This window comes from Gavia stellata, chromosome 13, assembly GCF_030936135.1.
Source record: "Gavia stellata isolate bGavSte3 chromosome 13, bGavSte3.hap2, whole genome shotgun sequence".
Classification (NCBI taxonomy): domain Eukaryota; kingdom Metazoa; phylum Chordata; class Aves; order Gaviiformes; family Gaviidae; genus Gavia; species Gavia stellata.
Genome location: NC_082606.1, coordinates 6359535 through 6386872, shown reverse-complemented (window position 1 = coordinate 6386872; position 27338 = coordinate 6359535). Strand labels below are relative to the sequence as shown.

Sequence of the window (27338 nt, the reverse complement as noted above, 5' to 3'; positions counted from 1 at the left end):
ATTCAACAAGAAAAGCTATACCAGTAACTACGTTTTATATTAATTAAAACAATATATAAACAATATCTCTTTTGCTATATATAGTCTTCATGCCCATTTACCCTGTAATATATTATAATGCTATTGTTGCTATTGCTATGGACCCTTTTCATGCCGTTCTGTCTACTGGCAAACAGTGGTAGGTGAAAAAAATCGTCCTTCATGAAACAATGAGCAAGTTGTGCAAACTGATGCCGAAATCTCTGCAATGCACACCAGTCGCTGATTACTAGGTGGACTCTCTGTTCTGATCAACAAATTGATTGTTCTGTCAAAAGTCTGGGCAGTGAACTACAAGAGAAAACAACCTTCTGACTTAGTACCCTCAGTCTGTGTAAACAGAGGTCAAGGATTGAGAAGTTGAGACAGAAAAAGGGTCCATATTTGTAGGCATAATGGAAATCATATGCATGAGAAAAACAAGTTCAACTTTGTTTCATTGTTTCCCATCCTTCGCCTGACCCCGACCGCCAAGAGACGTGCAGTGTGTTGGCTCCCTAGGTCTGTGCAGGGCCATATAAAGTGTCTTGGTTTTCTTTCTTTTTTTTTTTTTAATTTTTTTTTATTTTCCTTTCTTTTGTTTTAATGTTTGTACTTCGGACATTCTAGAAGTGCTCAGGTGATACGTTTACCCATCAATTTGCATCGCTGGCTCAAATTCTGAAGTGAACAACTCCTTGTAAAGTGGAGGAAAATGAAGTCGTACAATGTCTGGGTATATTGCTTTAAATGCCATAAGCTTTTCTGTATGTCGTCCACACAGTGCTCTTAAAGTAGACACTTTGCATATTAACTGTAAAAAAATGAACAGAAGTCGGTCATACACGGAACCAGGCCTCCCAGTCTTGCTCTTAGGATTAAAGCCCTCTCAAACACTTTGAGTTCACTTCAGTTGTCATGGATGAGTCATGGATGTTTGTTATGTTAGGTATTTTTAAAAAAAAAAAAAAAAAGGAAGCCACTAAAAAGCTATTTAAGTAATGGATTAATGCTGTTTGTGAAATAATCTTTTCTTCAAGTTCCTAGGAAAATGTATCATTAGGTTTCCTCACTTGCCTACCAAGCACTGGATTGATACAGAAGTATTTAATGGCTGGATCTTAATCATGCAACTTAGTAATTATCTTGGAAGAAGGCAGCCCTGACTACTTTTAAACCCACTGTGAATATTATGGAGGGAACTGGCAATGCAGTAGATTAGGCTTTTTTAATTTATGCAAATAAGGTGAAAAGGAACAGACCAGAAAAATCTGTACTTCAAATATATCACTAGGGTACTCCCTGAACTTACTGAGTAAATTATTTTATCAAAGCACATGGAAGAATCTTTATTCCAACAAAGGTATCCAAAGTATATGCTGGGAAAAGAATTCTATGACCTGGGATTTGAAATGAGGACAATCTGCAAAGCCTGGGCTGGACCATTCTGTTTCTATTGTAATTAATTCCATGGTATGAAACTAAGCATAAGCTTTCTGGCTGTGTAGAGTTCTAAAAGGAACCACCTCTGTAAGGAAGTGCCTATCCTTCCCCAGTTCTTCAGATTTGTTTTTTTAACATCACGCCACTTCTCCATTTTTGAAAAATGAAGTGAAGATACTTTAGATTAGCATTATAGTACGTAGTATCTCTTTTCTCTTCCCTAGGCATCAATTTTGGAAGAACTGCTGAGAAAAAGGCTATGTGGGGAATTTCTCATGGAAGACCAAAAAACAAGGTTAGTTTGGGTATTGCATGTTGCAACAACTTAATTGTCATGCAGGCAGAGATTTCACGAGGATTAAGGCATGCATGTTGTAGAACTAAAATAGTATTCTGTGTAGCAGAAATGTTGTGTAGGAGAAATAGGATAAAAACCTTCATCGCCTTTCATGAAGTTCAACATTAAAATACTTCTTTTCAGACCATTATCAACCTTGTTCCCTGGTATATCATCATCTAGTTTTTAGTAAATAGTTTCAGTTAAGCACTTCGATTTTGAACAAAGAACAAAGAATTCTAGGTTTATAAATAACAAATGAACTGTGTAAAAGCTTTTACACCATCATTAGGATACTGTTCATAAGAACTTTCACAGTCACGTGATGCGGCACAGTATGAGTCTTACCTTTGTTAGAATTCCATCTTCTCGGTGGTTCTTCTGTAGGACATGCTGAAGTGCTAGCTGGATCTTCTGTTGGAGTTTCTCAATTTTTACTTTCTCCTGAAGCCACGAGCGATCTAAATATAAATGGAGTTAACACCTCTAGTACTGCACACATCAATCATAGTGCACCAGGAAGTACTAAGTCTGTTACAGATTCATCTTTCTTTGCAACCTTCCTTCCACTTCTTATATTCTCTTGTATAGAAAATGAGTTTCAAAATTAACAAGTTTTGGAGTATATTTATTATGTGCACTTAAAATTACTTTTACAAAGCCCTTAATTAGAAGAATGCAACATATCTGACTAAGATTTACTACCCGTTCGCTAACAAGGTCTGTAAAATGCAGGGTATTTACAAAATGAAGCTAGCTACTTTTTAGTGGGACACAAATAGATCACATAATGAACAAGTAGTTGGAGTGGATCTTCTTACTAAGATCTATAGCAACACACAGAAAAATCAGAAGCAAATATTGAGCTATTAAAAAAAAAAAAAGCTCCTAAACTTCCTAGTAGAAAAGTAGTTTTAGCTGCTACATCCTCTGTGTGGCAGAACTGTGGGATTCTGTGGCTTACATACTAAGACACAGGGCTAACATACTTCCGATCTGGCAAACAGCATGACAATGTATTTACGATAGTCTCAATAAACCCACTGTTGCAAACAGACTTTTCCACCACCACTCCCAAGTCCACTATGCTGCAGTCTAAAAACAGAGCATTTGTTTCCTTGGTTGTTACACCAGACACGAACTGACTTTCTGCACCAGTATCTTGTTTCACCCCACCTAATAACCGTTCCCAGAACCTGGAGTGCTGTGCATATCTACTTGAGATTATGAAGTTATTTTAGTCATGGGTATGGTAGACCCAGGCTGACTCTCGGGGTGACTTGTATGTCTGGCATCGTAATTCGCAGCGTACCCAACTTCACAATGGGGACAGATACCCAAGCTACCTCGGTACCTTTGTACCACAGTAAAACGGCAACCCCGCTTAACAGACCTGAGGTGACACTGGAAGGTTTCTGTCATGTGCTTGAGATAATTCTGCTACAGCTGCAAGCTCACATACATTGAAAGTTGACTAAATAAATGCAGGGGCTACCTTCTGCCTGTGTCACCTACACTGATCTAGTGGTCTCACTCACATGCATTTGAGCTTTTGCAAAGAAGCTGAGTCCTCAACAAGGTGAAAATTTGGAAGACAAGGGCTTAGATGAGGATTTCCAACTTAACAAATTTATTCGTAAATTCATAGTTTTAATGTGTTTATTAAAATTTTTTGTCAAGGAGACACTGAAAAAGATGACGAGACTTCACACTGTCCAATAGTCCTAGCATCATCATTAAAAAGACTTCAAAATAAAAACAACCTCTACCAAATAAACCTAGAGCAAACCTTTATCTCTTACCTGCCGACATCAAAACAAATGCAGAAAACAAAGCTATCTCATCTTCTGTCAGGTGCATAGAACATAAACTTTTTCCGAATTCAAACACAAAACTAATGAAGTCTTCACAACCTGCCAAAAAGAAGATACAGCTCATGCCACATTGTTTAAAACTACTTCAGAGCTACAGAGTTGTTGATTTATTTTGATGGAGGTGAAAAATGCATGTAAAATCCTTCATAGGTGAATGGTCTTCTCCTCCAGGACTGTGGAGTGATGGCAGTGAGATCTCACTCATGCTTGAGCTTATTACCCCATTCCCACAAGTTGCCAGCTCCCACACCCTGGCAGCCAGTATTTTGAAGGTTTTGCACGCTGTATCTTTTCCACATTTAGTTCTTTTGGGATAAATATGGATAAAACCCAAGCCATTTTCAAGCTTAAAATTGGTTTAGCTTTGTTTCTGTTCTAAATGGAACTTTCTCCTGTCACTGTGGACTGGAGGTTGGTTGAAATGCGTACTTGAGAAGTGCTGATTTTAAGACTATTGAGCACACAGAAGAGGGAGGGTAGAGAGGCATACAAGGTACATGCAGGAGCAAAGGGAGAAGCCAAGGTCTGAAAGCTTTTCATGCAGAAAAGGAACTCTGCCTCCTTTCATCCATTCTCTTGCTCACACAGGTGTAAGTCAGGTTACTGCTGCTGTTACACATGCTGTTACGCAGTTTGCGGAAGCGGAGCCCTGCTTTGAAGGGGATTGCAGCCTGATGGAAGAGGGCTCTCCTCTGCAGATCTCAGCCCCAACCCAGCCTAAATTTCTGGATGTAGTTGCTAACAGATGAAAGTTACGTTTCATTGGAACCCACATCTGATACTGCATTCCCGGAATCATTTGCACTCAGACCTTGTACCTTGAGGTGTTTTAGAAAGGCAGAGAATAATTCAGTAATTGTACAGCATTCTCCACTGCTGTATTTTCACTGCTCCCCAAAATGGCTTACATCCCAAATCTATACCCAGTGAAATGCATCCTTTTAAAATTAGCGAAAATATACAGGAAAAATTTAAAAATTACAAACTGTGGGTTAATAAAAAAAATGATTTACAGTCGTCTACCTGCAAATAACTAGACTTTGCGTACTACAAACCACTACTAACATCTTCAAAGCAATAACATCAGTATATCCAAAATTAGCTTCAAATCTGCTGCCTTTTCCAAGAGGATATATAAAAAGTTATGCTAGATATGACATCTGGGCTGCTGTTCTTAACAAGTGTGTCTAAACTGCTCTACCCTGATCTAAGTGGACCAACAGTCCTTTACTGCATGGAGTTAAGCTGTTTTAACTCCTGAAATCAGCTTGGCCTCAAACAGAGTCAGCGTGACTGCTTACAAAATAAGCAGTCTGAGCTTTGGAACTCTTTTTGTTTGAATACTATAGCCTGAATTTTTCAAAGCAGCTGTCCCCTTGCTTTTCCACCTTATTATTTTTATTCTGTTTTTTTAAGATACAACACTTGATGTTTCCTTACCTAAGGACTTGAAAACCTCTGGGCTAGCATACTTGCCATCAAAGTAGACTGTGTTGTTCTGGGAGTCAAAGGCACGGCACATTCTGATGAACACAACCTCTAAAGACCCTAAAACAGAAACAATGTATGTTTGACTATTTAAGTAGAGACTTCAGTTGCAAAGAGCAAGTGAGGATTTAAAAATTTCCTATGCTCTGCATTAAGTATCAATCGAGCAGGGTAGTAGGTTTCTGTGGTGTAACAGAGCATAGTTTGATTTGCTAGTAGCGTTAAAAGAATTCCCATAAACCCCTTCAGAAGTTTTTGCTAAAGCAACTTAGTTAATGCTAATAAACTCTAATAATTTTTTATTAGAGTAATGAAGTCTCCAATGTCAAAGCAGCTCCTTTAGATTTATGTTCACGAAACTTTGACAACTTTGTCCAGTATTTGTAAACTGCATTACTTCTACAACATCTTGCACCCAACAATCTGGATTTTTACCTTGAAATATGTTATTCACTATTAGTAAGCCAGAATAAAAAAATCTGAGTCCAACTTTTCCCTCTTTACACACTCATTGCTCCCTTTGTTCATAATGAAAATTTCACACGTAGACTTGAACTCGTTCTACCCAGAGTAACTAAGAAGGTATAGTACTTCAAACAAAGACACAGACAATTTGTAAGGTTTTTTCCCCTGTATTATTTTAAATGATCATTGTACAACATATGTATGTATGTGTATACAATCACTGTATACAGGTAACATCTTCCTCAGTCAAAACTAATAGAAGCAGACCATAAAACTGACCCACATACCTGCTTTTAAAAGCACAATTTGATCGTTTTGACACAGTTCCATAAAGCCATCAATGCGTTTGGCAAATTCCACTACATACTGTATAGCTTCTGTTATTTTGACTGCGCATAACTGCCACATTACCTCCCTTTGCTGTTTGAGAGAGAAGAAAAATTGAAAAATTACTAATCAAGGTTTGGAAAGCCCATTTTCATAAAGTAAAACTGAGCTGAAAAAAAAAAAGTGGAGTGAATTCTCTCCAGCACTCCTGGCCACAGTCTGCTTATAAGACAAGGGGAATTAACCTCAAAGTCAAAGCCTCACGTGGACGAGTGACAATGCAAACATGTTAAACTTTTCAGTGTTGTCAGAAGAGAGCCAGGTTGGAGTTTTTCTACTTCCTAAGCCAAAAATGTCGAAGTATAATGATTCTGGTGATTTCAGTGGGAATTTTATTCACTGCATCAAAAGAAAATGCCAATTTACACTAGCAGTGCATCATTTCATTTTTCCTATCAACTTCTGCGTTTTGTACTGAAAGTAAATTATCTAACTAGCTCGTCTTGATAAAGATATGTACAAAGATATACATATATGAAGATCATCTTGTTAACAACATAAAGAAGGCATGCAAGTAGTCATTTTTTCATGTGCTGGTAATAATTCAGAATGAAATTACCTGATGAGTGGGAAAAAAGATATTCTTAAAGGTTAGGTATTTTTTTGTGGAAATGAAAAACATGTTCAAAGAACAGAGTGCTCTAATAGTGCTTCCCAAGAGTTTTCCAAAAGTAGGCATGTGGTAGTAGTTTGTGGATGGAAGGCATATCGGAAATATAAACATCGATTAAACCTTACAGTACCCACTGGTGGTATGGCAGCAGTGTGTGCTGCTGTTCTATAGGTAAAACTGAAACACTGAGCAGCAACTGTAGAATAAATCAGGATTCAACCAGGCATCAAAGGCTGGAAACCTGATAGAGTTCTGTGTTTATAAGCTCAAACCAAAACACACCATGTAGAATTGCAAAACGTGGTGGCTTCAGCTTTTTTGGTGGTGGTGTTGATCCAGGAGATTACAAATTAAGAAAGGAAACCAACACGCCATTTAGGATTGAAGAAGTTTCTCTAGCTTCTTACCCTTGTTTATCAATCACAGTCAGAGAAATTTTAGGAGTACGGCTTTACCTTTTCCTGTACCTGTAGAAATCACAAATGCAAAGGATACCCTAACCGTCTTGCTGCTTTTAATTCTGGCGTATTGTTCTTTTGAAAACACACAGAAATATACATTCCTGATAGTAAACAGAAAGCAGTGCAAAAGTGAATTTTGCAGTGTGTTATGGAAATACCATGCTTTAACAAAGGCATGCCATAGTCTGGCGTGCTTTTATACCTTGTTCTGATAGTTCTCAATTTCTTCCTGCAGGAAAGTCTGCCATGTTATCTGCTGTAGCTCCTCTCTCAAGTACTGGCAAGTCTCCATGTGCGACTTGGAAATATTCTGTGCAAGATGTTCTAAAAGAAAGACCAGAAAGCGACACAGGTTAAGAATGCAAAGCGGTACCGTCAGACAGGAGAAAGCTAACGTATTCCAGTGGCAAGGGGGGGGCGCGGGGAGAGGCCTACACGTTGGGAAAAAAGCGCCTTGATTTCAGATCCCCTTGGATTTTGCTCCGGGGAAAGGAGCAGGCGTGCCGCCAGCCGCTGAGGCTGGGGGAGCGGGCGGCCCAGGCGGCTCCGGGCGGCCCAGGCGGCTCCGGGCGGCCCAGGCGGCTCCGGGCGGAGGCGGGCCGGCTCCGCCGCGGCCCGGCAGAGGGCACTCCGCGCACGCGCAGGCAGGGCCGCTCGCCCTCGGCCCGGCAGCTCCGGGGTAGCGGCGGGCGGCCCCGCCCGCTGGGCGGACGCGGGTTTGTGTTCGAGTAAACAAACGTCCGTGGGGCCCGGCGTCTTTCTGGCACAGCAGCGGGCGCGAAAGAACGCTTGCGAGATCAAACAGCTCAAGCAAAATAAAGGCAAACGTGGTGACACCTGGGAGCGTCCAAACCATTGCGAATTCAGCAAGTGGCCCGGCGGCCTTCCGTAAGAGAAGTCAGCTTTGACACCCGGGCGGAGAATTGCACTGTTGAGTACAGCCGTAGAAAAAAACCCGAACGGGCGAGGTGATGGACCCCTCAAGCTAGGGTACAAGAATCTCCCTGGGGACAGCCTTGCTGAATACAGGGCACTACGTGTCACGTATAGGGAATGTAACAGCACTGTCAGCCAGGCAGTAGATCTTCAGAAGCGAAATTCATTTGCGTTTTATACAAGAGAAGCTTTCTAATAAAGAAATACAGATAGTTACCACCTGTCTAGTGTTCTGGCAAGCAGGACACTGTCGCATGCAGCTGCCTGTGAGGGAAAAGTTTCTTTTCTTTTCTACTCTCTCATCATTAAAAAAAAAATCTTAGGAAAATACACTTATTAGAGAATCCAGATAATGAATATGATGCACTAAAGACTCAAGGGGTTTTTTCCTTAGCTTTAGAGTAGTCGCTTAGTTAACTGCACAATTTGAAATTCCCATGCAACTTTTTAATTCCAAAATAAGCTTTTCTGCTGCTGTACTTGGTTAAAAGACCCGGAAGGCAGTTTTACATTTATTAACAAAACTTGATTCCATAAACCTTTAGGAACACCTTCAAAAGCACAAACAGCATGTAAACATCTGAATTCCACTTCTACTTTGTCTTTCGCTTTTCTACCCTGGTTCTTCACGTGCGTCTGTTCTCCTATTTTAGCACGTGACAAGTAGAGGCCTGGTGACTTGTCTCACACAATTCTGCAGTTGCTGCTTTTGCAGGTTAGGCCACTGAAAAGGAAGGCTTAAAATGAACAAGAACAGTGGTCATTAACAACACGGGGGTATTCTGAAGGACTCGAACGTTGAGTCTTCTGTGAAACTTGCTTTGTTTAATGTCGACCAAACCCAGCTCTTTACAAATCGAACTGCTGGACCAATCAGTCCATTTCATACCATACTTACTGCATTAATAGTTTGATGTAAGATACTACCTGAAGTGTCTTTAGCATACAGCTGAGGTAAAATCAGATTGTATGTGCTACCTGAGCAATCAATAATGTAGAATATAAGGTAGTTTATACTTCGGTTGTCATCATAGCTTTCATGTATTTCAGAGCAATTTCCTTTTTTTTTTTTTTTTATTAACAGGTGTGTACTTAAAACTTGCTTTCACTAGCAGCAACTGACAGCATTATACCTGTGCCCTTGCAGAATATGGAAGATGAAACATTACTGTGTTGTTCACAAACCCCGGCTTCAGTTCTGGACTGTATTTCAGCACACACCTAAATACTTTCATTCAACAGCCACACCTTTCTAAATTGAAACCTTAGTCTGGAAGACAAACATTCTTCAAACATTGTTTGGCAATGTCAGTGCTGGGCACCCAAATCATGCTCTATAGGGTTTAAATGCAAGCACTATGTAAATAAAGGTAAGCGACATGACAAACTTATTTTAGGCCGGTATTCCAAGCTCAACACCTGGCCTAGGAAGGAAAAGCCCTTTCTTTTTTCTGTGGGTTTAATGTAGATCTTTTAGTAACTCCCATGAGAATATTAACAACCATTTGATTGAGGCAAAGCTGGTAGCATAGTCTTTATCCTATTTTTTTCTTCTCATTTTTACTTATCTGTAACTGAAGTTATTTGAACTCAAGCCAGACACGATATTTTGGCTGTCACAACAAATTATATTGCAGAGAACTGCATTCTGCCACGTAAAGACATAAAAAAATAAGCCTTCTTGTCCCCTCCTCTCTGCAAAATTTCTCAAAAGATAAACTAAAATAAGCAAAATTTCATATAATGTACTTGCCTCTAATTAAAAAAAAAAAAAAAAAAACAGCAAAAAAGAGAAAAATTTAACTTGGAATACCTGATTTTTTGAACTATTTTTAGGTTTTCATAATGGAACAATTAGCAAAAACATTGCTTAAACAAGCAAAATCACAGTTTTAAATGCCTGACTGCTTACATAACTAAGAGCATCTTAAAGCCACTTCTCTAATGTGCTGTTCCAGTTTGCTTATAACCAGTTCACACAGCACGCTCTAACTCGAGCCTCAGATGTTGCCAAGTCGTAGTTGTGGAATTCAGCCCTACTGTAATCATTCAGGGAACAGTTTAAAGTAAAACGTGCTCATTAAATGTGGTCCTTATAAGGCTCTTAGGAAAATTATCAAAACTTGCTGCATTCAAAAAATTTCTGAAGTATGTGGGGCCAGATCCTCTTCAACCAGGGCGAGAAAAACTGCTCTCAAATTAGACTGGTGCTTTGGTTTCATATTTCCCAGGTACAGGTAAAGAGCAGAAGAAAATCAGCCTCATCACTTTTTGTTAGAAAATAGGAGTACTGAGGTAATGAAAAAGAAGGTAAAATGTTAAAAAATCATCTGAAAATAAAGAAATATTCTGTCTGTTTGCTCAGCACTAAAAATTAGCTTGTTAATCAGTATTCAAAGGGTTCTATTACAAGGACTGAGACCAAAAGCAACACTACGAGAGCTGATCAGCCTCAAGCTCCTGGGATTTTTAGTCCAGTTCCGCAAGGTGTTCACCGTGTCCCCCGATCAGGGTATTGTGCACTTCACAGAAGAATGCCCATACATGCCCACAGCTGTACTGAAGCAGCATTCTCACTATCAGCTAGCTAAATGTGTCACTTTAATCCACAGGGTACTATTAAGACAATTACAATGGAAGTTTTTCTCTCTCATTACCTAATTCTGCCATGGACACAGTTGGAGAGGTCTCCCCATTTGTAAAAGAACAATAAGGGAAGAAGCCCGATGCTGGTGTGTAGTCACATATTGGTTCTGGTTTGATTCCATTAATATCAAGACCCGACTGATCTGGAGAAGGCTGTATGTCTAAGTAGAAGCTGCTAACTGCAGAGTCTGCTTTGCTACCTTCAGGGGTATGCCCATCAATGTAATTACTGAGGTCATCATGTAGCTCTGTTAACCCATTGGTGGTGATATTGTATGTTGGTGTTAGTGGTTCTGCCTCTCCTGGTTGCTGCTGGTGATCTCGCTGCTGCTGCTGCATTCGATGTTTCTGCACCTCCGCATACAGGCTGTCCCTCTGCTTTTTTGACATTCGACCAAACTTTACAGCTGAAATACAGACACACAATATATTACATTTCTCCAAATCCACTACTGCATTTTAATTGTCTTGGGTCTTTAACTACTACATGTAAGGACACAGTATAAAAGGCAAATCAGCAGGATGGGCAGACCTAAGAATCACTTCTGTCCGTTACAGGTAACATGGCTGCAGCATCTACCCTTTAAAAGACCGTTTTAACATGCTACTTAAATGGACCATTAGAAGTCACTGTTTTAGCTTAATTCATTAACTTTCCATTTCTATACTGAAAGGATTTTCCCTTATATATCCACCGAAGCTGACAGATGCATCTCTTCAGCATTCAAATCCTATCCTGGAAAAGTAGACGCTAGAACAGAATATACTGGCCAGAGATGAACTGTCCCATTCCTACTACCTGTATACTCATACTACAGAGCGAACCTAGAGTTAGGTATAAACACGTGGGGTCTATCTCAAGGAGCATCAAAAGCAAGAAGCTTCATTGATATTAGGACCGAGGCACAGGGGAAGAATGACAGAACCTGCTTTCAGTGCAGCTTACTGTGACAAGCAAAAATGTTTACCTGATGAGTTACTGTTAAAACTATATGTATGTGTGCACGTGCAGGCACACATGTGTAACTCTCCACAAAATTATTACTATTCTGAGAAGTATTACTATTAAGCATAAGCCAGAAGCAACTGGTTTGGCATATTCAGGGAATTCCTAAGAACACGGTATGGGATTTCTGGGACCCGTATCAGCTCTAAAAGCCTCATCATTTAGGAAGACGGCTACCACCTTGTACTTTTCTACAAGAAAGCAAACATCTCAGAGGGACTAGTCATTACACGATCAACCGTTTCAGATTTTTGGTTTCATGGCCAATAAAAAAATTAAGACATTGTAATTCAAGAAGCAAATGTAATCTGAAAACGATCTCCTTAATCGGGCCTCATGAACACAGAGTAATACATATGTATTTGTAGAACATGTAGCGTTGCTGTCACTATTGCAGGGGAAAAGACTTAGATTTGCAAATTGGGGAAGCGGTGGCAGCTTCATTACATCTGTGGGGGAGGTGTGCAAATATCAGCTGCAAATCCAGTTCTAATTGAGTTACATAACCTTCCATTTTACAGAGGTGGGTTTTTGTCATTACACTAGGTGTAATTTTGAGCTTAATATTATCAGCACTGGAACACATTTTCTTCAGAATTCTATCTTTGAAAAAACACCACACTCTCTTCTCTTTGCATTTTTCCCATTATTCATTATACTCACATTTAAACTTCTCTATATATTGTGAAACAGTTCTGATCTGTACCAATATGACAATCAGAGTGTTACTTGCAACTATAATATGTCACTGAAATTGGAATGAAAACACAGAGAAAGTATTAACGTTAGACTAAAACCTGCATCTTCAAGAAGTGACCAGAGGCAAAGCTCTTAACTGGGAACTACAATAGATGAGTAGGAAAAAAAAAAAAAAATCCAAGAACTTCATACATGCCGTGATTTGTATATATTTATGTGAATATATAGCAACATATAAAAACCGCTCCATGATCTCAACTATCAGCCTGATGCACAATTAACTTTTAAATCCTATGCTGTTTTAGTTGAACAGACACTATCCTAAACATTATTTTACCTTTTGCAATTGAGCTATGTGTTGGCAGAGCTTACCATCTCGAGACATCCCCACAGCAAGGCATTTCTGTAATCGACAGTGTTGGCAGCGGTTTCTACTAGTTCGGTCAATCAAACAGTTCTTCTGACGAGGACAGGAGTATGTAGCATTGCTTTGCTGACTCCTCCTGAAAAAGCCCTGTAATGGAATTGCAAAATACAAGTCAAGAAGCTGTTAACTGGTGGAGCAAATAAAGACTGTGAAAGGTAGCCTACCTAACAGAAAATGAAGGTCAAGTGCACTATAGTCAACTAAAGGAAGTTAAGAGGTTGGTTCTTTTCCTCTCCTAGAAATGAATAAAAACCAGCGAACTAGTAGGAAACAGTTAATAAAAAAGTGTTATGACACATAAAGGAATTGCACATTTTTTCACTGATTTTATAGATCCCCTACTACATATGGTACACCAGTTCTTTTCAAATGCGATAAAACTAATTACAGACCCAGATTTCCTTGATTTCCTATCTTTCCTGGGTCAGCATAGATCTCCAAAATAGGGAGGATTCAACAGCTAGTTAGTTCAACAGCTGCCACCCTGTTCTGCTCTTTGGAGATAGCAATAGCAGGCTCCAATGTGCAGCCTCACCAATGTATGTATGTGTTTAAAAATACAAAGCATGATACTGAGCAATTCCTTCTACAAAGAACAATTTTTAAAAATATTTTTTCTTAATTAGTTTGACGCTGACAACTGAGGTTTTGTTCAACTTGGTGCAGGATTTAGATTTTTAAGGAGGGGGGGAAGCTGAAACATTTTATGTATTATCTCTTTTCTGAGTCAACTGCCATGGGTAGACCCATCTCCAAAGAAAGTTAGTGCTGGAAGATTACGCAGCAGTTACAACTTATTTCTCTCCATCAGAGTGGTGCATGTTATTAACCACTATGCCAGCTGTTTGCTTTGAAGTTCATGTCATCCTTTTGCCGCAGACTGTCCACATAAGCTGGTGCGTGTGTAATACCTACTTCACAAGGATTCTGCAAAGATGTAGTCATTCTAAAGAGGCATTTGAGATCAGTGAACACAGTATTTTAGTTTTATTTTGCCACATAATGGACTAATTGACAGTGCTGCAAAGAAAATACTTCCTCAGAAAGGCTGGGCACCTTTTAATTAAAGTTGGACTTTTACCAATTTTTTATTTATTCGAAGGCCACACTCTGGAGTCCCTCGGCACATGCACACCCTGTCCAGACACGTGGTGAAATAAGCAACAGAAAGGACTTCTGCATGGCAAGTAAGAGACTTGCTAGCAAACTTCTGCAGACAGAATCAGGACAGAACACTGAGATAAAGCCTCCTGCTCCATCTTAGAAGGAGGGCACCAGTCTTTGTCCATTATGCCCCTTTTATCAAAGCTTTAATGGGGAAACATGAAGTATAAAAAAAATGAGGAAACTGAAGATGACTGTCTTTAATCCTGTTTTGCTGTACAATGTTTCTCACCCATTTTTTCTGGTCTTCGTTTCTGTATGATTGAACTTTCAACTGTTTTTTAATGTTTGTCAATAGTGAGATGATCGCCCCTGAGACTAAAAGTATTGCACGCATCGAGCTCCGATTGAGTGCATTTCACCCTTAAGAAAACCTGAAATACCATGGAAATTTGTACCATTCCAACATCATGACTGATCCCTCTAGAGGAACCAACTCTTAGATAAGTAGATAGCTTAATTTCCAGTTCTGTTAGCACTCTTAGTGGAGCCTGTCACTCCAGTGCAAGTACACATGCAAGTGCAATGCGATTCACTAGAAAAACAGGATTCGGTATCGACCTGACGGGTGACTTACTGATCAAGGTTCTGCATCTCCACATTATCAGTCCTTTAAAATTTCAGTTCTCCAAACACTTTAACCGTTGCACTGAATGACATGCTCACATAAGAACTGTATGAAATCTTCTGCCACCACTGAGATTCTGAAAGTCAGCTTAATCAATATATAAAATGAACCTGGCCCAATAACCCCAAAGATCTGTAAGTTTTCCTTTAGCTGGGATGTATACTGAGTCTGTATTGCCAGTTCGGCACGTTTCTCTTTATTAAGGGTGTTCTTCTCAAGCTGAGGATTATTTTTAGTATTATAATGGAAAAAATACTGAGCTGTTTGCTTTTCCAGATTTTCCCTAGAGTCACAGCTGCTTAATACATTTTAGTGTACAATATATCAGCTAAGTTACAGCTTGAAGCTAAATTTTCAATAGACCAGAACTGCCTGAAACTGTGGCCTTTAAAAGCACTTGCACTTTACAAACCAGAGATGTAGTAGAGTGCTTTTAAAAACAAACCCTACCATGTTATGTGGGCATGCTGAAAACATCAGCAGGAGCTAAAGCAAAAAACCCACCTTGCCTCAAACTTCAGAAATGAAACTAAACTTGTCCAGAGTTCAGAAATGGACATATCTGAGATTTGGGACTGAACTGACAATGAAGTTAAACTGAGGGTTTTTTACTCTCAAAGTTCTTCTATATTGTCATCTATTTGTGAGTTTTCTAACCTTTTGGTGGTCCTTGGGCTCTCATATCATTATAAGACATACGGGGAAGCCCCTATTTCAGGAGCCTTCTGTAAGTAAACATCATTTCTTCCTAGGTTGGGTTTTTCCCCCCTTTTATTAGAAGAAGAGAAGGAGAGATGCTATATTCTGTTGTTCTATTTCTTCTCTTTTGCCAGAGGCACAGAGCTAGCTATAATTTTTTTCCCCCAGGAAGGAGGAGGTGGATGCATGCACGGTACACGTGTATACATTCAAGCATTATGCAAACCAACGCCAGGCCACATGCTCTGAATGGCATGCCTGTTCACAACCATTATTTCACATTCAGACGATTGCCTAATGGGCCACAGGCAGAGTGGACCCCTCTTGATCAAACACACGAACGAAACTACTCCTGCACTAAAAAAGGTCTCTGTGTTACACCACTCTGACTGATGGCATGGTCTGAATCAAGGTCTCTGGTAGCGAATGCTCCTGTGAGAGCATGGAGCCCTGCCTCCTCCTGATGTCAGTATAAAGATCCAGCTGATTTTGATGAGGCGTCATTGAGCTTTGCATGTCTCCCTTTTTATGTAGATGTATTAACACAGTGCCAGAAGAAGAGCAGAGCAGATTACAAGCCATAGCTTCATCTCTGCATTTCAGACTCCTATTTATATACAACACAATATACGGTTTTTCATATGCTGCCAAGAAATCAAGTTTGGGAAAAAAGGGCGCAAGAACTTTTCATCTGCAAGTCAGTTTGAATAACAACTTGTTAAAAAAGAACTTTGAAATGTAAATAGCAGTTTTCACAAAGTCTATTAATAGTTTCACTAACTTCACTGCTCAGTGGCTCATTATTACAGGTGTTTGTGTCTAAGCTTGCTCCTTAGCAGGGGAGAAGCCAGTTGTGCTTCCCTCATGTCCCAAACGGCACAGCACAGACTCCCCCTCCGCTGCAGCACGCGTCGAAACGCTGATCTCATGTTTGGTCTTTTGACAAATTTTCATTTAATGAATTGATTCCTACAGTTCATTAACATACCCACTTCCACTTCTGTATACACATATGTCTTAATTAGCTGCTCATTGGCTGTTTAATTACAAGAAAACAGCTGACAGCTGTCTTGCTGCATCCTAATGGCAAACATTTTGGAATGACTGTATGCAAGCCTGTGACAACAAAGGCTTATTCATAATCCCATGATTTATGGCTAATACTTAAAGACTTCCACGTATCATTAAGTTTTGCAATATTCTGAGCAATTAACAATTAGTTGGGGGGCGTTCATTCTTTCACTGTTTTCTAAAGCAAACTATTGCAAATTTTCTTCAAAGAAACATCACAAAAATATACTGTCATATGAAAGACAGGTGAACATTCAAACTGGATTTTTACCCCTTTTATGACAATGAGCACATATTTTAGTTGTAAAGGGAGGAGAGTGCTGCGACAATATTGTTTAATAAGCTTAATTAATAAAGGATTTGATAACAAAGTTACAGTGCCACACAAAGCAGAAAAAATGTTCAGTTTTACATATGTAATAAAGACAGGAGTGAGATCGGATTTAGCAGGTTATACAAGGCTTCTGACTAGCCCTTTCTATAACATGGCTCATCTCTTTTCTAACATGTTTTGCTTGAAATTGGCTAGGCAAAAAACTAAAAAAGGAAAAACTTCAAAAGCATGAATTCAAGGTAAATGTTTGCAGTGCCAATATGACACTCCGTGTTCAACAGAATAATGAAAAATTGGCTAGTAAAGAAAGTGAATGAATGAAAAAAATCAACAAAAGTAATGCAACATGGGAAGTGACAATACACCAGGTATTGTTTTCTGAAGTAACAAACATGGACATTCCTTGTAGTTACAGTGAACAAGACCATCTTAGGTCTTAAAAGACAGAAGAGACAAAATAGCCAGCACCTATAAATCTTTGAAAATAGGAGAAATGCCCAGAAACGCCCTGCATGGATGGTTTTATGAGACCAACTGCGTACAGTCAAGTAAAGAAAGGGATCCCACTAATGCATTTGTGAGTCAGTTGGGCGTGAACTATTGACAGCAAAAGCAAGTAACTGCATCTGCAAATTAAAAGACATACTTCATTAACAAAAATGTCACTTCAAACTCAATGCTTTGCTATGTCCTTTTGAAGCGTTCAGGTATTTTGTGACAATCCTGAACTGGATTCAACTTTCAGCTATGAGAAAAGAGTATGGACACGTATAAACCAGTCTCCTTTCTCAGCATGGTCCCTAATCTAGAGCAAAAGGTTGTTAATGGGTTCCCATAACTAACAGTTGAAGAAGTGCTCCATACAGATACTAGTTTTTTCAGTAGTGCTACTACAATAGTAGTATTTCCAATCTTACACAGGAGAATAAACTTCTATTTCTGAGTCATGGTACAGTCTTTGTGTCACTCGTCATCCACGCTTCTGAGTAAAAGTCTTACATGATTAATCTTGACCTTCCCTTTTCCCCCCATTATGTGTTGCATACTGGGTATCAGCAATTGTCGGATTGGAAAGAACCCTCTCTTAAAATTTATTTTATTTATAAGAAGCCACAGGAGCCCTCCTAGATAAAGTATAAGACAGAGCCTGGCTAAAAACTTTTTTTTTTCCCCCCCACTAGGGGGTGAAAAAGAGGAGGGGGATCTTAAATTTTATTTTTTAAAGGCAGATTCAAATTCAGCTTAATATGTTGATGGGTTGGGCGTACTCAATGATGTTCATGGAAAACACAGCCACTAACTTCATAAAAGCAGCCAGTAACATCATGGCAAGGTAGGAAATGAAAACTCAAGAAACGCTAACTGGCTTCATTACAAATCTTCAATTCCAGTTATGTGAAACGCAATGTAACAACAAAAACTGGTCAGAAGACTTTCAATTATGTGAAATGCGAGGGTCACAGACCTGTAGAAGAGCAACAGGATCAGCAAAAGTCAATCTGACAAGAGTTTGTTTGTGATTTCGTACACGATGCAGATTAAGATTGCAAAGTAGATCTTTGCAACTGAAACTTCACTTTAGGTTTTAAATAAACTACATTTCTGGTGGTTATTAGCATTTACACAGTACCACTTAAGTTAACATTACAGTTTCACACCACACTGGAGTGAAAAACAGTAAGAGCTGAGAACATCCCAGTCTGCTGCTGCTGCTGCTGCCTGTAGATCATTCTTGACAGCCCTGGCTTGAGAGGGCAGCGGCACATCTGTTCACTTCTGCTGACTAAGGCCCTGATCCTGCAATCTGATGCACATGGATGGGTTTGTAGCACCTGTGCGGAACCTCACTGACTTCTCTGGGACTGTCTGTTGGTGCAGGACATAGGCTCCAGGAATCAAGAGTGCAGGTCTGGGAACTAGGTTTTCACAGCAAAGTACTTTTTACAAAAGAACATTTAGCGTAACATGAAGAGCAATGTAAGCATGCTCAAACCTGCAGAGCTCATAGCCACAGAAAAGCTGAGAAAAAACACCATACCAATACACACCTGGCTCATTTGGCAGAAGCCAAGTTATGCCAACTTTTTCACCAGCCAAAATAGTTCTGTTGGGTGAGACTTTGTTGACATTACTGTGGAAGAGCGTAGCACAAACAAAATCCATCTGCTACAGTGGGGCATTTTAAACACTGTCTAGGCCGTGATTATTTAAACTCTTCCTGTGAGTTGTGCCCATTAGCACTCCCCTATCTGTCACTACTTGCAGGACATCTGGGCTCTGGCATTAAAGAAGAGTAACCTTCAGAGTTATTTCCCTCCTGAAAGGGAAATAACTTCGTTAACTAAGTTGATATTCATTGACTTTAAAATTCTGCCTGAAATTGTACGGCTAGAAAACTTTATTCTGCTACTCCAAGAGAAGGAGAAAATGCCTAACGTCATTCACAGGGCCACTGTCTTACCTATTCATGCACACTCTGCTTTCAAGGTTCAAATGGGTTTCAGTGTGATGAACATACCTGCCTGCTTGCCTTCCCTTCTGCCCTTTCCCACCAGCTGACCGTTCTGGTGGGATTCTCAGAAGCAGACGGAGGATTGCACAGAGCTCCCAGAGAACTCAATTTATACACCAGTCGAAGGAAAACCATTTGTTCTAAAACATAAGGAACTGCACATGCATTTCTCACTATCAGGCCAGCATCTGTTGTTCTGACTGCTGGAGGTACACTAAGGACTCTTCTAATAACTCACGTTTGCATGTATTCCCGGGAAAGTACAGTCACTCTGATGGAGGAATGCTCCATGGATATTTCTCTCTCTTACCCGCAGTCCTAAGTGCCTACCTGCTACCTACTGACTAATGTGACTGGGAGAACGGTGCACTCTGTTGCTTCCTTCTGCATGCAGCCGTGCTGCTGCTTTTGGTGGGGGCTTTTCTCACATACAGGACTTTGGAGAAGGCAAGGACAAAGACCTGCATGAAGATGAAGCAAAAGATAATACAGCTGGCAACTTTCCTTTCCTCTGACAGCCTGCTCCTGTTCTGCAACAAGCCACATTGAGAAAGGCCTGTTTTCTGCATAGACGAGCGTTAGCATTATGCTAACCTCAGTCTGTTGACAACGATGTTCATCATGGATCTTGAGGAAGCCTCTCAGGTATACTGGTCCCAGACCATTTAAGGATTAAAGAGGTCTCATACCTTGAACATAACTTGATACTCTTTGACAAGATAGTCATACAGCAGAATTCTCACTGCAAATACCTGCCACTTCACATGGCTGAAATTTGGTAAGTGCTGCTTAACTACAGTAAAGCTGCTTAACTACAATACAGCTGAAAAAAAAGTAACCACTTTATTATCAATGCATTTTTAGTACACTTCTTGCATTTTCATAGCAACAGCAATTAAAGGGCAGAAGGTGCTGTCCCGTATCATTCTAACATTCTTAGATTATTTTTTTTCCTTCCTTCTTACCAATACTTCCATGAGACTGAGAGAATGTGTTAATGAAAACACAAAAATCTTCCTTGGAAAAACACAAAAGAAATCTCTATAATGTGAAAGCAAGGAAGTTACTTTTTGAAGACAGGTAGTAGTGTCACGCATGTCAGGAGAGCAGACTAAAAACTGTCGTAAACACAAATTCTTCACACCTAAAGTGTAGATTAACAGTGGAAAACCTATCAGCATGGGATTGCAACACGTACGTACATGAAGAAAGCAACAAGCCAGAGCACAGCTGTGCACACTGTATCATTCTCAAGCTAGTGCTCTCATTCTGTACTAGTGATAAAAAGGAATGATTAGCTTCACAGCACTCTGGCCTAGTATTAGCATTGTCTGATTTAATTCTTGGTTGAGAGAGACAAACTAAACAAAATATAAATACTTCTAGTGTAATCCTTGTTCACTAGAGTTACTGAAGGTACAAATCCAGGAAAAAATCCAAAGCCTAAACCTTACACAGCAATGGTGGCATTGCAAGCAATAGGCACTGCCTCCAGGAAGACGCGAGTATGCTTAGCACCAATAGCATGTGCTATTTGTGCAACATCATCTTCCATACCAAACAGAATAGATTTGTAACTGTAGCAGATTACAAAAGAAAACGGAGAAGTCAGAGAGCTCTCACTTATTTCAATACAGCTTCTTAGCAATTTACAAAGCAAAAATGGAGAGGGAGATTGAAGAAAGCCACAAACTCCCTCCCAAGTGAATCCACAGAACAGATTCTTTGTGGTATGCTAGAAGCAGATCATCTTTCTGTACCTCTTCTGCTTATTCACAGAGAGACCATTTACGGCACACACAGCACAACTGCAGGATTTTTGAAGGCTGTCCTGATATGTGTGTCTGTGTGACAAAAATGCCCTATTTAAAACCCAAATAAAACCAGTACTTCAGAATCCCCAACTGATTTCATATTCTTTGAAACGGAGTCCACCGATCCAACTTCGGTGCAATGCTTGCCCTTTAAAAAAGGAAGGAAAATAATCACTATCAAAAGGCTAAATGCTGTTTTAAGACTTAACATTTTAGAAGCTTACCTTGCAGCCTTCACATGTAATGACACCATAATGGATTCCTGATGATTTGTCTCCACAGATCTTGCATGGAATAATTTCAATTTGAGCTGCAACAGAAGCACGCAACCAGTTAATTACATTTTCTTTTAAACACCTTATAAAAGCATTCCCTGATCAGCATTTGTACAGTGAAAACTAATAACCTGCTAAACATTATACTGCATTAACTATTCATTGCTGAACTGCAAGGGTCCCCTAGAGCTTTGGACTAAATTATGGCTGCTCGTTATATAATAGCTTTTGGGTTATTAAAATGGGTCATTTGAGAAGGTGTTTAAGAACCCACAAGAAGGCTAGAATCAGCGTTTCAAAGCCAAAAAGGAGAGTTCAGATTTTGGCCGAAGACCTAAGACGACGCTAGAAAGGTTTCTTCCAATCTTATTCCTGTGAGACCATAAACGGTAATTTTAGAGTTTGCCCTGCCTGAAAGTGAACGCAACACCTTTACCAAAGGGGTCACCATCATGCCATCCAATTCACATGACTGGCCAATCCAGAAGAGAAGTAACAAGGTAAATAGCAACTACATTTTACACGAGAAATCCAAAATTCACGTATCTGAACTGAAAGTGAATTATCAGTACATATTTGTGTATTAGCTACCACAGAATAAACGAGGGACGAAAATACAGCAGTATTCTAGTTACAAAACCAAAGGAGTTGGCGCAGTCTGGAAAATGCCATAGAGATAGGTGATATGAAAGCCCCGATTTTTTAAATTGAACTTCATATACATATAAAACACACCTACTGAATTCAGTTTGGTGTGTGACAAAACTCTCTGCATCTCTCTCTAAATCACACCACCTTCCCATCTGAATACATGGATTTCAGAAGGGACTCCTGGATGCTCAGGAATACCGCTTCAACTGCTTTTGGGCTATATGGCTGCAGTCATTTTGCTAGCAAGTCTTTTTGGATAGGACTGTGCTGAGGCAGTGCTTTACAGTATCAAAGACCAGCAGTCCACATTTTACATGTGCTTGCATGTGCTCACACAAACACAGACTGTACGCGTTAGGTAGATAACCAAAAAATCCCAAGAAAACACTTTCTCTGCCACAATGCTGTTTGGATCAGGCTACATTAGTTCTCCTGAACCAGCTTAGACCGAACAGGAGTACAAATGCAACTCTTGCTGTGTCTCTAACTGTGATATATTAACAATCCAAAGTGCTGATAATTTCCTGTGAGGAACTGAAGTCCATTCACAAGATGCCCGATTGTTTCAGAGAGCTTTTATTTCATCCAGTCTATGGCTATCCAGGCTGTGACAACACATAAAATCGCATCTAATACTGTCTTACAATACATGAGCTTAACTTTAGTTGTATGCTTAACACTGTTTTCAAAAAGCCACGTCCACTCTTACAAACGCTGCATTTTACATGCCATTAAATCTCTAACCGACTGCTTATCGTTAAGCAAGAATCATCTCCCAGTGCTACTGTGTACTCCACTTCATTGCAGCCCAACATCATAGCTCAGGATCAGGCCAAAACTGTAAGATAACTATAAACTAGAAGACCAGAAGACTTCTAGCACAGCACTGACTGTGCTAAAATACTCCTTCAAAATATTCTCCAGACGACATCAAATGCAATGATCGGTGCAGTGGAGTAGCACCCAAATAGCACCCATTTGCTCCCAGGAACCTAACAGCAGCTAAAATGCTCTGCTGAGGAAAGCAGTGCCCAGCAGCTACGGGAGTACATTGCTGTTTTCCTGACAGTTCCCTATCAGCAGCTTTCAAAGTATTTGCATACAGCAGGACACCACTTGCATCTGCTTCCATCATACGGATCTTTGCATTCTTGACCTTTAATCCCCCACCTTCCCTGCAGCAACAAAATGATAGGCTGAAATTAAAAGGTCTAATTAGGGCACTTAAGGAAGGGAATACTTCTTCCCTGCAGTCCTCCAAAAACTGTTTTGATTTCACTTTGCTCTCAGCTAACACATCAAGCACGATGGAGCAGGAAGTGAACTAATAAAAGGGAAAAATAAAAGTGTATGCTATTTTATTAATGTGTTACATTATTACTAGAGCATCGTACGTTTACGAACAAAGCTTCAAGCAGAAAGGGTAGCATAACCCCACTTTACATCAACAAATTGAACAATTGAATGGAATTCACAGAAACTCAAAATTTGTATAACGTGAAGTTCAAGCTCAGAGATCAATCCTGTGGGCAAATTCCAGAACAGATCTACAGATTCCCAGTTGTGCCTTTTCAATATATGATTATTTTTCTACTCTGCTACAGTGAATCAGCAGCCTTCTCCAACTCCTTTGACAGGGCAGTGACAAGGCTTATCTCAACAGCTACACAGCAATGTACTTTTTACATTTCACTTTTATATACATAATTACTGCCTTATTTTGAATAGGTATGATATAATTGGATGCTGTTTATCTACACTCTCCAGCACATTAGTTAAATCACCCATGAAGCCTGTCTATGCAATCCTTATTTCTTAAGCAACAGGACATTTGCAGAGTGTTTCTGAAGGAATGTAACATGCCTTCAAAGTGATGGCCTAAAGCTAGGTTACTAATAGTCTAAAAGGTGCCATAATTAGTCCCAAACACATCTTCCAGGGTGCTTTACTGTTAGAAGAGAATCTCCACAGATTCAGAGGCTCCAGCTGTGCCAGCATTTGCCGACCATTGTGTGTATTAGCAGTGGCACCAAATCAGGTACAATTTTAGAATTCCAGATTTCCTTGAATTTACTACATCTTCAAGGCACTTACTTTCAATTAAGCAGGCAGCATTTCAAACTTCAACTCATCGTTTCACTCTGAGACACAGGACAGTGGGATGACACTCAGAAGCATAATCACTTGGGACTGCCACAACCAACTGTATTACAAATTAACGCACGGAAAGACATCAGATCAATTACTGCTCCACGTGGTTGCCTGTGCAAATCAACTCATTGAAATGGAATCCCTGTCACAAGTTCATACACTTTCCACATAGCATGAAAGGACTTAGATACTTTAAACTTACTACATGCAAATTGCCTGGGCCAAGATTACGCATTTTTCTTACTAGGGTGAAAATATTTTCCCCACTTTTAACTTTGACATGCAAATATGTACTTGCTAAAACCTTGTTCTTATGCAAACAAGGCAGGTGGGAAATATTTTTACATGTCAAGAATATGTTCCGACTTGGTTTCTCACATTCCCAGTGTTAGTTAAAGCTTCCTACTGTGCTCACATTAATTGTACCTGTTCTGTGCTTACATATATTTATATGGTATATTTTCCAAGATTACATAAAATACTCTAATTCATGCTTTAGACTAGAATTAGCCTAAATTACAGTTTACAATTTCTGTCTCCTGGGGTGGTGCTCAGGCTGATTCTGGTTCATGCATGTGCAAATTACTTCTTAAATATGAATTGCAGAAAAAAATAAACTCTTGTGGTTGCTTAGAAACCACTGCAGATACCCAGGTGACAGATGTAGTTTGTATTCCCAGATTAAAGGCCTAAGAATCTTTCACACCCTGAAATAACAGTGCTCCAGAATACTACCAAGGATGTCCTGTGCCAAAGACAGCAACAAATAGGAATAAAAGCCTGAACAAACCACCAAGAGCAACAAATGCAAGCTCAAGCACAGAGACCCACCGCAAGCATCAAACAAGTTGCTATACAGAAACGGCTCCTGAGAGAGAGAAGTGACCGTTAAGGACCGGAGGTAGTAATCATTACGAACTGATGTCAAACACAAGGCAAACTCGTCTCTATAGAAAAGGGCATCTGACATCCACAGAGATCTCTCAGTATATGTGACTTCAACAGGTAGCTAATCCTGGAATGTCTGGTAATCTTCCTTCTGCTGTAATGTCATATGATCTTCATTTTACAGCAGGAAAGTTGAGTGCAGACTCTGATTTGCTCAAAATCAGACAGAACAGGAACTTGAGCCCAAGTATTACAGGGAAAGAAAGCCTGTGTTTTTCCCCTGAACCCTTCTTCCTCCATCCACTGTGTCTTCACTTGGCAGTTGTCTGAAGTAGCTCTGGTATGCCTAAATTACATGATTGCCTCCACCTAATTCCTAGCGAACATGCCTACCAGACAACCAGAGAGAGCAACAAACGACATCTTTCGCTGGCATCCGGAACTGAAGAATATGCCTTATTCCCTCCTACTCCAGGCTTCACTTCTTTCCCCAAATCTGGAACAGTTTTTCCCTGGGCTTGCCTGCCTTTTCCAAGCTCCCTCCCCCAACTAACCCCTCCAGACAGCCTCTCCCTCTTTATTAATTCCCGCATCATGAAACACTGCTTTATTCCTTGTCTGCTTTGAGCAGTACAGGAGGAAAGAAATCGAATCCTGTATTTGTAAGGAAATGCTCTGTACAAGCTCATCATAATCTTTAGTTTCTTCCTTTCTAACTCCTTGGGCAGACTCTGATCAGGACAAGAGCCCGTATAGCCAAGTAAAGCATGGGGCATCTTCCTCCCCAGTTCTGCCATTTAGGTAGAAACACACTGAGCCTCAACACAGGAAAGCGTATTACCAGTCCATCCCAAAGAAAACATTTTTCAAAAGAAAAAATTGTTTTCCAAAGACAGAAGTGTTTTCCTGCCCATTAGTGTGTCTGAATGAAATGTTGGTTTGTAGTGAATTAATTGTCTTGGGATAGAAGAAGGATTTTCCCATTCCTCCTCCTACTTTCACACTGTTATTTTAAAATCGTACATTCACACAGATCGCCTTTTTTTTCCCAGTTTACAACACGTACGAAACGTCAGATTTTGCATCCTGGGAAGGGCTCTTCAATGGAAGCAAAAATTGGTCGCCATTCCTGCCTTTTAGGCGAGATTCACCTAGCTGACCTGAGCTATCTTGAAAGTTGGCTAATTAGGTGAAGTTGATTGATTAGGTGAAGTTGATACTTCTAGAGTCATGAGGAAGGGAGGAAGAAAGCGAGAGAAAAAGAAAGGGAGGGAGGAAGAGAAAGCAAGAAGGAAAAAGGGAGAAGGGGCACAATTCATCTTGTTCAAGACAAGCGAGATGAACCCCTGAGTGGAGATGCCTCCTCTTCACTCACCACAGAAGGAATTTAATGACGCCTTAATTACAAGCCTAACTTTTAGAAGGTGAAAGTCAGGTGAATCCTACTGCCTCTTACTATTTCTGAATTGAAAAATTCGCATTTTCTGGAAAAGAAAACCTGTGTAGGAAGTGTTCCCTTCCGCTCCCGTGGTACACAGGGTCACGGTCGCCTGTGCGCGCTGGCACCATTGAGGTAAGAGCATCTCTATGGAGTTCCCCAGCACAACTCCCACCCTTGAGCTCTCAGGGCTGCAATATCAAGAAATCCCAGGGATACACATTCCTTGTTCACTCAGTAAAGATGGACTTCAGCACATATTGGGTAGTTTGCCAGACCGGTCTCTATTTCTTAAAACCCCAACGGGCACTGAGCATCCTTCTCCGATCCACTGGCTTTCTGGGGAAAGCACCCTAACCAAAATTGCCAGCTGAACTGAGGACTTTCCTTGAGGCGAGATGTGGCGTGTGTACAACAGCCAGGACTACAGCTGGGATCTCCTGGGTCTCAGGGTACGGCTTAAGAAGTTATCCCTTCTTTGACTGCAAGAAAGGTTTAAAGTCCTTCTCTGAATGTGGCTCACCTGTCCCCCACTTCACAGGATATGTACAATTTTGCAGCTAAGTCAGAAGGGCTTTGAAATAAATATGATACATACACAAATTGGGCTAACCTGCTTCTAAAGGGATGCAGTTCCTGCCAGACATCACTGCTAGCGCTGTTTGTAAGTATATTGATTAAATTAGGAAGCATACATATTCACTGACATATTCATACATATTCATTGACTCAAACAAGGGTACTGCATGTAATGTGGTATTTAAAGCAACATAATATCTGATCACAAACTGAATTAACAAGGAATGATTTTACTATATAATATTCTAATCTTCCTGCATTTTCAGCTTCATTACCTAAATAATTTGCTCTGTCATGTACCCTAAGTAATTTGAGCTGCCTGCAAATTACTTGC

The 27338-nt window shown here is 40.0% G+C and overlaps 1 protein-coding gene across 1 annotated transcript in view; it reads right to left on the bottom strand.

The window, feature by feature from the left end:
- Nucleotides 1-667: 667 nt before the first annotated feature.
- Nucleotides 668-27338, bottom strand: part of RORA (RAR related orphan receptor A) — a 374046-nt gene continuing 347375 nt past the window's right edge. Inside the window, exons 3-11 of the mRNA XM_059823905.1 lie at nucleotides 21247-21332; nucleotides 12746-12887; nucleotides 10680-11075; nucleotides 7289-7410; nucleotides 5913-6045; nucleotides 5113-5220; nucleotides 3601-3711; nucleotides 2147-2259; nucleotides 668-832 (exon numbers count right to left, since the gene is read on the bottom strand). Of these exons, the coding sequence (XP_059679888.1) occupies nucleotides 668-832; nucleotides 2147-2259; nucleotides 3601-3711; nucleotides 5113-5220; nucleotides 5913-6045; nucleotides 7289-7410; nucleotides 10680-11075; nucleotides 12746-12887; nucleotides 21247-21332 (1376 nt within the window). The remainder of the gene's footprint in view (nucleotides 833-2146; nucleotides 2260-3600; nucleotides 3712-5112; nucleotides 5221-5912; nucleotides 6046-7288; nucleotides 7411-10679; nucleotides 11076-12745; nucleotides 12888-21246; nucleotides 21333-27338) is intronic.